This window comes from Battus philenor, unplaced genomic scaffold (assembly GCF_028537555.1).
Source record: "Battus philenor isolate CCGP_79_NKW_IND1 unplaced genomic scaffold, ilBatPhil1.0.hap1 SCAF_3, whole genome shotgun sequence".
NCBI classification, from domain to species: domain Eukaryota; kingdom Metazoa; phylum Arthropoda; class Insecta; order Lepidoptera; family Papilionidae; genus Battus; species Battus philenor.
This window is the reverse complement of record NW_027181693.1, coordinates 5,487,055-5,499,456: the sequence shown is the minus strand read 5'-3', so window position 1 is coordinate 5,499,456 and position 12,402 is coordinate 5,487,055. Positions and strand designations below refer to the sequence as shown.

General features: G+C 30.8%; 1 protein-coding gene across 1 annotated transcript; it reads left to right on the top strand.

Moving 5' to 3' along the window:
* The first annotated feature begins 2,787 nt into the window (after nt 1-2,787).
* Shc (SHC-adaptor protein) lies at nt 2,788-11,440 on the top strand. Its single transcript, XM_068770516.1, has 8 exons — nt 2,788-3,078; nt 3,162-3,232; nt 3,734-4,132; nt 5,425-5,598; nt 5,965-6,065; nt 6,846-7,024; nt 8,757-8,879; nt 10,226-11,440. The coding sequence occupies exons 1-8, from the start codon at nt 2,983-2,985 to the stop codon at nt 10,355-10,357; spliced, it is 1,275 nt and encodes a 424-aa protein (XP_068626617.1). The 5' UTR covers nt 2,788-2,982; the 3' UTR covers nt 10,358-11,440.
* The last annotated feature ends 962 nt before the right edge of the window (nt 11,441-12,402 follow it).

Genomic DNA, 12,402 nt, shown 5'->3' with positions numbered 1-12,402 from the left:
TCAAGTCATTTCAAAAAGACATTCAAGAGTAAAGATTAACTAAAGAAAGAAACGCCTATTGTTGCATGCGGTTAAACAACTTATTTCCTTATTTTTGCTTATTATATAGTAAATAATTTAACTCGTAAATTTAATTATCGTGTTACGTATTCCAGTTTAATTTAACTTTTCTTTAAATTTAACTAATCCTTTAAATTATTGTAAAAAAGGGGTTTTTGGACACGACGACAAACTGCTAAACGAACTATGTCATTTCTGTTACGTAATTAAAAGCAACTTTCCCACTTTTCCCTTTCTCCACAATTAAATTACGAATGAATGTTCTAAAAACTTTTTTTTTCGTAGACAATTAAAAATGTTTTAAAATGTTCTGTTTTAAAATAAACATTACATTGTAAACTCGATTTTAGTTTAACATTTAAGTATTTATTTAAAATACTTATGCAGAATATTAAGTAATTTAATCGCAATTACATTTTTAAAGTATAAATAAACATTTTAATAATTACAATTTAAAGTTTAAAAAATTCTCAATAACTGCAAGAGGAAAATATTTAGTATTCAGAATAATTTTTTCGACAAAACTGATGTTCAGAAAATAATGACAATAATTACAATATGTGCTATTAACCTTAATACTGCCGAGAAAACCAAAATTTCTTGCTTAAATTCAATTACTTGAAAGCGTAAAGTCACTTAATGTAAGCATTATAGAGTAAAGGTTACTAGGTTAAGAACTGCTTAATACATACTTTACCCAGTTTTTCCTGTACGCTGTGTAAAATGAAGCCTGTATTTTGACATTTTTCTCACTTAATACATATGTATCAGCTTAATGATTCGCAACGGTATAACATGTAAGTTTTTATAAGTCCATTTTTTTCTCAGGAACTTCCGCAAACAGGTCTAAATCCTAGGTTGATTTTTTAATTTTACGTTATCTTTATACGAGACAGTCCTTGGCCCTTAAACGATTTCCGAGCCAATGCCTAACTATTCATCTTCATTATTATTTTTACTTTGATGTAACGTAAATTTTTTTTAAAGCTGTCGTAACTTAAAAAAATTTGCGCTCATATTACTTTTCGTCATACATTTTATCTGCTTAATTTTTAAATCTTATTAATATGAGATTAATTACTTATGTCAGAATTATTATTTACTTTAGTAAAGCTTTAGAATTACTTCTATAAAATATAGTAACTTTAAAGTCGACCTAGACCTAGAAAGACAATAATATTCTGTTATACACAAATGGCAAATTTTTGGAACATGGCTATAAGCATTTGTTTGCCAATTACAATTACAATTTTTGAACTATATATTCTATTAAATGACATAATTTAATTACCGCTTTTTTACCAATAATAAAATTCTGTAGTAAGCTTTAAACACTCGTGAAATCTTATCCCAATTCGGTGGAATAAGTGACATTTAAATAAATAAATATTAACAGACATTTAGATACAGTCGATGAATCTGTAAATGTCAATGAACAAACAGAATCCGCTATTAACGTGCCGCAGGTGTAAACATGGTTAATTAAAAAGTAAAGTAATTTTCTTAACTTGCGGTAAATACCGATTACACTACACACATAATATACATCTTAGATAATACTAAACTATTTGATTATACTTACATTACTCCTATCATAAACCGTTTCACATTTGGTTTGGTTTATTATTTTTTATTGAGGAATCCCTGGAACGAGATTATTATTCTACAAATAACTCCATAGAGTTATGAGTCTATGCAAAAAACGAGGAGGGGTCATTTTTAACATGGTTGGTAACGGCAACTATTGCTATCAAGTCAAGTTTGCCGATGTCACAACCACAATTTTTTAATATTGAAAAATCTAGAGATAACGATTTAATGATTGTGCGGTACAAAAATATAAAAAAATAATAAAATTAGTATCTATTAACAAACACAATTTTAATATTAGAGATTACAATACGACATTAAGGTCGTCGAAAGACAATTTTGATACAGTATATTTCTTTTACATATTTTTCTAATACATTTTAAAATTACTCGACCTAATGTTGCCAATCAACTTCTGTTGTATCAATACTTAGTTTCCATACTTAGCAAAAATATTTTGTTAGATAACTCAATAATTATAGTTTTGATTAAAAGTAATAAAGCAATTATCTAAAGGACAATCGAAAAAACTTATAACGCTTGAGAAATTCAAAGTAAAACTCTTAAACACAATTAATTACAATTAGTGTTCGCTATCATGACAATCTTAGCAGGTCTGCTATGTTTGATGAAATAAGGCGTGTTATCATATATCGATATAATGTTCAGATATCATGTTCAGTGTTACAGGTGTAGTCGGATTTTGATGACGAATTGTGTGCAATCCTGCGTTTTTCTTCCTGCACTGTACTGTATTGTACACTTAAATTTGTTAATCGTTAAAATATAAAAATAAACAAGTATCATGGATAATTTTTATGCTATATTAAAGGCCAAAATAAGATTTTTGAAATTTACCGCATAATCCCTGTATTAACTTTCATATGACAGACTATAACAGGCAACATTTTACAAACCAAAAATGTAATAATTAACAAAAGATGAAAAACCTTGTCTTGCCTTAACAATATGGGGTTTTTTTTATTAAAAAAAATCTTTTATTTGTGGCTGTGGCAGAACTGTCACCGCTGTCAAAAAGTTAAAAGTTATTTAAAAGGTCCTTTACGAGAACATAAATTTGCATTTGACCATTTCTCAGTTTTAATCATGTAGATTCTCCATAGTATTTAGTTTAACCTTAGTTCCTCTCATACTATGTACATAAATTTTTCTTTTCTTAATATACGTGTAAAGATTAATTATTGGTAAAATTAATATTCTGATCGAATGATCTGAATCATAATGAAAGTGTATTTATAATAACTGATTTGAAGTGTAAAGTTTAGCATATATTACACATCTTAAATTGTAATATAATAAAAGTACTTCGAAATGGCTGAAAATTCGTCATTTGTTGCTAAACCGGCGCGAGGATGGTTGCATCCAGACTCCATTCTTGCCAGCGATGGCATAACTTATGCCGTAAGAGTAAGTCAAAATTTATTCGGCAACGCATTAATTTTCTATATTAATCATGCGTAAGTCATTAAGTAACCATTAATTTATTACAGTATATAGGCTGCATGGAAGTCTTAACATCAATGAAAAAGCTAGATTTCGACACAAGATCTCAAGTTGCAAAGTAAGAAACATTTTAATTTATTAAAAGTCTAAAGTTTATTCTGGCACAAACAATGGTCTTTTTATTTTGCTTTTGGACACTTTATTTATTTTTACATATAAACATAATAAAATAGAAAAATATTGTATTAATTCCTATTGTAATGCCACCAATTTCAAAGATAATCCAAACAGAGAACGCCATAAATATTAATTAATAAGTAAATTTAAGTTTAATGATTCTAGATACCAGTGAATATCTTTATATATGTATCTTTCTAATATATTACTTATATTAGTCAGATATGACATCACACATTTCCAGTAATAGGGTGATTAATTTAGAAAACACACCATATTTTTAAGTTTATAATGATACAAGGTTATTTTAAGTCTAATCATAGAACATGAAAGAAATTCATATTTTCTATGTGTTTATTTTGTATTTTTACTCTTTTCATATTTTATAAATTAGAAGACACAAGTAATATAATCAATTAAAATTTAAACATAATTGTTTCAGAGAGTGTATTGCTCGTGTTTGTGCAGCAGCTGGCCTTCGGTCAGCAGATAAGAAGCGTCGCATCAGTCAAGCAGTTGCATGTGCCCTTGCTGCGAAACCGAGAATGTCTCATTCTGGATCTAACGTAGCTCTTACTATATCCTCCAAAGCTATTACTATTGCAGCTCTAGAAGGAGGAGATACCATTGCTCGTCATGACATGCCAAGAGTTTCTTTTGCATCAGGTGGCGACTCAGATTCATTAGACTTTGTTGCATATGTAGCAAAATCAGCTCCCCCAACAGAATGGCGAGCCTGTTATGTTTTAGAATGTGGTGGAATGCTAGCTCAAGATGTAATTGCAACAATTGGACAAGCTTTTGAATTGAGATTCAAGGAATTTTTAACAAAACCTTCATCGTAAGTCATTGAATTTAAAATGTATGCTTTATAAAATGTACTTCTGTTAATTATCTAGTGCATTTTATACAAACATATTCTTATAAAATATGTGTAATACTTATAATCACTATTAATTTTAAGTAAGTAATATCCATACAAGTTTTGATTACAAATATAGAATTGATTTAATACTAATATTATCTATTTATACCAATCTTATAGCACATTAGTAAAATCACATAGATAATCATTTTTATTTTAATATAAGCCAACCATTTGAATATATTAGACTACCATAGTTCTGTATAATACTGAGGTTGAAAATTTACTGAAGCACCAAAAACCTTAGATTTAAAAAAAAACTGTTTAACAACATGCAAGAAAGTAAGTATCAATTAGGATTTGATTTTTAAGATTTTCTATTCACTAAAGATTTTGTATTTTTTAAATTAAAACAAAGATAATACACTGTTCTAAATGTAGTTTTCTACAATATTTTAATTCACCACTATGACTCATGCAATGAATCATGGAATAAGCTTTGTGATCATCATAACACTAATTGAAACATGTATTTTAAAATCATGTTGATAAAAATTCTTTACTTAAACCTTTTTTAATTTCATTCAATATTTACAAACACTACAAACAAAATATAAAAAGAAGATTTTCTTCATGAGTTGCTTTAATATTATAACATTTGTCTGCATGATCACAAAATAAACCTACCAAATTTGTTTTGGATTAATCTGGCATTGTTGTAATGAAAAGTACACTGATCAATCATTATGAAAAGATGTGAACTATTTCTCATTATTCAATTTTCATTGCAGTTATTTACATATGTATGTACATACATACATATCATAATGGCCTACCTTATCAATTTCTCTGACAAACATATCAAGGTGTCTGTTCACCATGTGTGTGGATGTCCTATATTGAGCTTACCCATATTTGGTTTAGAATCTTAAGGCCTCAGCTGCCTTTAGTTCTTTGCGTGTACCTACCACTTCAAGTCACCAATCTACATCCCGGGTACTATTGTTAATCTATAAATGTCTTCATTACTTATAGAATTTTATAGAGAAAAAATCCAAGTTTTAACCCCTGCATAGCTCTGCGACTGAGCTTCTCAACAAAGCTAGGATTAAGCGACCTTGTTTTAGGGCTTTATGTAGTTGTTTAATAATCTAGCTTTAATCACACTGGTTTTATTTATTAAAAATAACACTAATATTATATTTATCATCTATATTCTTTTATTAAATATTTTAAGGTTAATAAAAAAAACTTATTTGGGGTTTCAGATTAAATCTGAATGGTTCAAGGCCGCTGTGCTCAAGCGAAGCATTAAAATGTCCAGCTACAATAGACGACCGCGAATACTACAACGACTTGCCGGACAAGATGCCGCCAGACCCCACACCTACGTACCGACACCCGCCGCCGCCACCGCTAGCCACGCTCGCGCCCATATCTTCGTTAGTAATTCTCATGTTTCCTTTAGGACCAATCGTTACTAATCATCATCATCACTTTAGCCCATAGATACCAGACCAGTCTGGCGCTGCCCGCATCCAGTGACTTCCCGCGACCTTGACTATGTCATCGGTCTACCCAGTTGTCTTTTCTACCCACACCATAATAATTAATAAATAGCATAAATGTATTATTTTTGAAACCATGGATTTTTGGATAGGGTGTACACATTTACTTTACACCTAGTATCTTTTAAAAATATCGCATTGCTGTGTGGATCACTAGAAGACTGATAGAACTCAGTCTAGGATTAACCCGTAATTTGCCAAAAAAAAGTATCAACAATGTTATTTCTAAAACTGTTTTAGTTGCGAGGAGAGCACTCGACATTATGTGAACCAGACGCCGCCGCCGCGCACGCCCCCCACCGCGCTCCTACCCACACACCATACAGACATATTTGATATGCGTGAGTCATATATATATATATATATATCACTGTATAGCATTTATAAAACTCGAAAATTCACTTAAATATACCTCGTAAATATTCTGTTGAAATCGAAACAGTTCCGGGTGTACAAAGCAAAACCTCAAACTGTATAAAATTTTATGATAAATCGGATGTCAATATTAAAAAAAAAACAGTAGATGCTTAATAATTGCTTAATTCACTACATTTCTATTAATAATGTCTATGAGAAATAATATAACACAAAAACGCAACAAATTTCATTATTTTACATGTGTGGTTTACATGAAAGTGCAATAAATAAAAGTGTGTTTTTTAAGAAGCCATTAGTACCAAGTGACTTTTTTGAATGCTTTTAGAGCTCTCGAATGCTGAATTATTAGGCATTCCAAAATGAGTAATTCATTATAGGGACATCTCTTTATATTCATCTCGAGAGGTATGAGGCATCGCCATAAAAGACCCACCCCAAAACTTATTTTAAAAAATATATACACGTTTAACAATACAATTAACAGCTATAATAAAATACCATTTTTACTTTACCTTCTTGTAACCGCAAAAGTCAAAACAAGACTGACAAAAATACCGTATTCATTTCCCAAAAACAGGTTTATGGATCCCTCAAAACCCTTAATTATTTTTAAAACATAAATAATGGCTACATACGTTTGTACGGACAAAGACAAACACTCCACCATATCCATAAATGTTGTTTGTTTTGTTTGTTTTTATAATTCTTTGTGCGCTTCAATGACGTCATATGATTGCGTTCAGAGCCGTTCACGGCAGCGTCGGTGATGTCACCGTGCGCGTCGTCGTCGTCGGGAGCGTCGTGCTCATCGGCGGCTGGGGCGGGGGCGTGCGACGAGCCACTGTCCAGCGCCGCGCAGGCAGCGCTGCTGGCGGCCGAGCCCTGGTTCCATGGGCCCATCTCCAGAACCACAGCTGAAAAGGTAACTGATGACTTGAAAATTATATTACTATTTATATACTTCAATACATGATTACATAATAAATTATCTATAAAACAAGACCAGGCTGCATCTAACCAGTCCTATTGGAAATATATGGAACAGGCCTTAATCCGACAGTTGACATCTTAAAGCTAAAACTATGATAATAAAGATTAACTCTACAAACCATATGGAGTATTGGTACACAAATCATGCACAGAGAAGAAAATAAAAAAAATGAAAATATGTAGAGTACAGTACCCGGCGATAAATATTGCATATCGATCTTTGAGAAGAGGCGAACGGCTAATTTCGGCTCCATACAGCGTTATCCCTGTCGCACACTACATATGTGACGTTTTGTCAGTCATGCGTTTAGCCGAATGTCTCTTTCCAAAGGTCGGTCTGCAATATTTATCGCCGGGTACTGTAATAAGTTACCTCGATATAACTATAAAGCAATTAAAAAATTAGAGAGGGTGATTAGTTCATAATTTGTCTAAAGCAGATTGCCTAGTACAGTAATCTCCCCTATAATACAATAGATTAGTCACGTTTTATAAGGAAACATATACAAGTATCCTTTAAATGCAAATTATTTGACCTTATATAACTCCAGTACCTCAGCAAAACGCCAAGAGACGTCCCAAAGACGTACTACGTACGCCCATCACAGGGTTACCACAGGACATGCACCACACCGCACCCGCTGCCAAAACTCACAACACTACGCACAAGACACTGCGTAATTTATTACAAAACAAAACGCTACTCGCCATACACAACACTCGTATTTAGGGGGTGGCCATCCGCTACCTAACCGCGAACAGCGTGGACGTACAAAGGTTGGATCCGGATTCCTCCTTAGCACGCCTGTGGTCCATGCTGCCGTCCCAAGCCGCATATGTTGTGAACATCACTACACAGCTCTATTAGGATACAGCGGTTTACTACGTACAAACAACTTTGTGCAACTGGAAAGCATGTGTCCAACTTTTGTTTTATTTTTAGCTCGCGGACCCTTACGCTTCGTGAACTCAGTTCTGATGAAGCTGTAAAAGCCCACGGGCTAATAGCATGAACATTAAAATCAATGAGAATAAGCATATAACATGTTACAAAGTAATGAATAAATATTTATACTGGTTTGTGTACAACTATAATACTTTAACTTATTAAAGCAACAAAAACTAGATTAATAATAAATATAGACATTATTTACAAAAGGCGGTATTACAGTAAATATTCCTCAATTTTCCCAAACAGAATAAGATTGTGCGTATATATAAATTGACCTGTTTAGCGTGGGAAGTTGGCTTGTTGTGTTCAGAGTATACATAATATTAAAATAAGAAAAAAAATGGTTAACTCTTCTCATTAAGGGTATACGAAATATTTATCATCATTTTCATCACTTATTTGTTAATTAAAAATTTCACACTAATTTACTTAATCCACACATTGTATTTCTGTAACATTAGTTATATGAAGTACATGAGAATGATTCATAAAAATCCCATGTTATAGCGGGGTTTACTCATAAGTCATATAATGCTACATTCTTTAAAAAAGTTCATGAACATTGATTGGATTTTTAAATTTGAATTCACATTAAGTGAAACTACCAAAGAATGAATTATCCACGGTATTTAACCAAACTACTTTTCAGTTACGAAAATCATTTTCATTCAAAAAATTTATCTTTCAATTTATAATTTATATGAATTCTTAGCTGGTGGTAGAAGATGGAGAATTTCTGGTTCGAGAGTCTGCCGCGTGTCCGGGGCAGTTTGTGTTGACCGGAGCCAGACGCGGCGTGCACAAACATTTGCTTCTTGTGGACCCAAAAGGAGTTGTATGTATAATTTCATTACATTTATTTTAATACAATTCATATTTAAGCAACACAGGAAGGAGTGTCATTAATTATTTAAATGGGTATTTATATTCCTGGTATGCAATAAATATTTAATTTAGTTAAACTTGAGCTTTGTGATAAACCAGTGCTAAACTTTGAATTCACCTTAGCCATATAATAATTAATATATTTCAATAATTTATACTCCCTGGAGTTTGAGATAGTAGAGAATATGTAAAGGTATTAGCAATTACAAAGATTGTTAAAATGGTGAATAAATTTATGATTTGAACTTGACAAGAGAGATGTCAAAAATTATGTTTTTGAAAAATTAAGATAATACTTATTATATGTATGTGTAAACGATAATCTATTTCATCTACATATAAATATAATCGTAACAAAAGTCCAAAGTTCCAAAGAAGTTTTTCTATGGACTTCATTAAATTAGTAACCTGAGTGACTATGTTCAGTTTTACCTATGCATACATACATACATTCCCGTGAAATGTCTCTAAATTATCATTTAATATGTTTAAAGTTTATTAACAATGTTAGGATTTTATGTGATAATAAAATTTGCAAATAAATTACTGTAACTGCTGCCTAAAGGATACTTTTGATTTATCACAAAAAGAAATACCAGCTGAGTTGGTTGTGGCTCTTCCAGCTTACTTGGAACAATTGTAGATTTATTTTAAGGTCTAATTTGATTATAGTGTCTAGCAAACTGGCTTTTCTGGCAATCTTCTCATTATATACATAAATAATCCCTATAAATGAACTTTTTTCGGTTATTTAGTATACTCTATGTTATTTAATGGATAATAATAGGAATGAGTAATTAAAAACTATTAGCATTGTTATAAAATGATATTGGATAGATACCCACCACAGACATAAGATTTAGGATATTAAATTTTATTAGTTCAGCTAGTCGACAAGAGATGGCGTTTTTTACTGCTATTGGTTTGTTTGGTGCAATATAGTAGCGATTTGACAGTAAAATGCTGTATTTAAATAATACACATCGACCGACATATTTGAAGCGACACGAAGGAATATTAGATTGCAGTTAATATTCATTGACTACCTTTAACGTGAAATAATCCAGTAATCGCACAATTAGGTGTAATAATGAATAACTGGATTTTGTTAAATTATGTGATTGGAAAATTTTGTTTACAATAAAATCATTGTTTTAATTGTTGTTACTTAATGGACCATCCTGTTGGAACCAAATGTCAAAAATGTTTTTAAAAATCATAATTTTTATATATAAGTTTTTATAATTATGAAGATTATAAATGTTTATCTGTAACATTAATATCTTTAAATTACAGGTGAGAACTAAAGACAGAATATTTGATAGTGTCCCGCATCTTATCAAGTATCATTGCACCAACGAGCTGCCCATAGTGTCCGCTGACTCTGCTCTGTTGCTCCGTAAACCTGTGCTCAAATCGGACTCTTGAAAAATGACAAGCATTCTACAAATGGTCAAGACTAATTTAAAACATTGAATAGACTTTTGAGAACTTCATATATATTCTTCTACTCAATGTTTCCCATGTGATGTTAGTAAACAGTAAATTGAAATAATGCTCTCAATTACTGGAAACGACGATAATCTCATATCATGAATATATTCCTATTCTATGCAGCACATTGTAGTGCCTTCACTGTTTTAGATACAGACAATAGATATTGCACCTTGTGCTAAAATTATTAACAGAAATGCAGTTGTAACTTAGAAACAAATCATGTGATTATTATTTTATAGAAATATTTGGCCACTGTCATGACAAATGACATTTTACATTTTTGTGCATTAATGTTGCCACTGCTCATATTTAATATTTTTCCTAATTTTAATATCAAACAGCGAAGATAAATTCTTTTTACAACTATTTCAATTATTATTTTTTACTTAAGTTTTGTCGAAATATGTCGCTTTATATAATGTTTTGTGCTGCAACTATGATGTAGTAAATATAATTGTTAACTTAAGCTATTTAAGGAATTGATGTTACTTATTACAAGGTGAAACTAAACCAACCCTATCCTTAATTTAGATATCAAAGGCTTTAAGTTTTGCTGTGCAATTTTATACCAAATTCATGATGCTAGGCACATAGCATTTCTAAATCTATAACTGTATTAATTGAAACATTGGTTTTAGGCACATATATATAAAAATAAATTCATTCCAATGTTATTTCTTATAAATCTCTCCTTGAATATTCTAATTTAAACAATATTGCAATACTGTTAGATAGACGAAACAAATAGGTGCTAATAAAGCTTACTTAATATTTATAGCATGTGAAGAAATATTATGTTTAAATAGATTGTAAGCAATCACAAAATCTTTTTAGTTTCTTAAATAATATGTAAGACTGTCTATTGTTTAGATTCTCCAAGTGTTTCTCGATGTTAAAATGTTTGATGTAATATTACTAAGTAAATATTTGTGTCATTGAAATGCTTTAACGATTCTACATTTAATTATTATTATTGATACTTACTGCGATCTGTACTAAATTAAAACAATTTAGCATGTGATAATCGCAAAGTTAAAACATTCGCATAGTTTATACAAACATGTGTTAAAGTTATGTTAATGAAAGCGTAATCAATAAACTATTTTAATAATTAAACTGGCATTTATTAAACGACAAGTTGCAGGTCCCTTTCCTCATTGATGTTTTCAGGTTATATCCGTAGTTATTCTTTTTGGATTTTAAGAAAGGCGAACTTATTTGGTCAAGATTTTAAATAATGAATAAAAAATAGGTCAATGGCAGTTCTTACGTCTAAATTGTATTGACTGTTATTAATAAGCTTCTTACTATAAAAAATGTTTCGGCCATTGAATAAGGAAGACAAATTATATATAAGGAATAAATTTAAAGAATTTATATTCAGCTGTCGCAAAAAATAACTTAAACTCAACTTGCTCTGTGACGTCGAATATGGTGAGTAAAATTAATGAAATAAATAATTTGACCAAATTTTATTCACATGAGCATGTAACTATGCCGACTTCGAAAACATGCATTTTTAATGAAGCCCTAAATTGCTCTTACGGGAGGAATTTTGTAATATTTTTCTATCTATTCATTATCTATCTTCGCCGATTTCTACGAAGCAATCTCTGGTGAAAGCAATATCTCAGCAGATTTTAAGTCTTTAACTCTTATAGTACCGGTAGATCGTAATAAGTTAGTAGATATTTGGAAATCGTTTAATGTTATTAATATGCAGGTAATATGGTAAATGCTTGAGTAACTTTCGTGGTTTTTCTAGAACTTAAATTCTATTTTCATTAAATATTTTTATAAGTAACTTCTGTTGCAATGTTGACAGCAGCATTATTTGTAGCAATTCATTAGCGAAGGTTTAATTAATCACGATGCACACTGCCTTTAAATACCTATCTCAATTTTGAAATGATAATTATCACACGAAAAAAATCGTGTAATAATTTTTCCGTTTCATTGCAACTTGAGTAAACTAA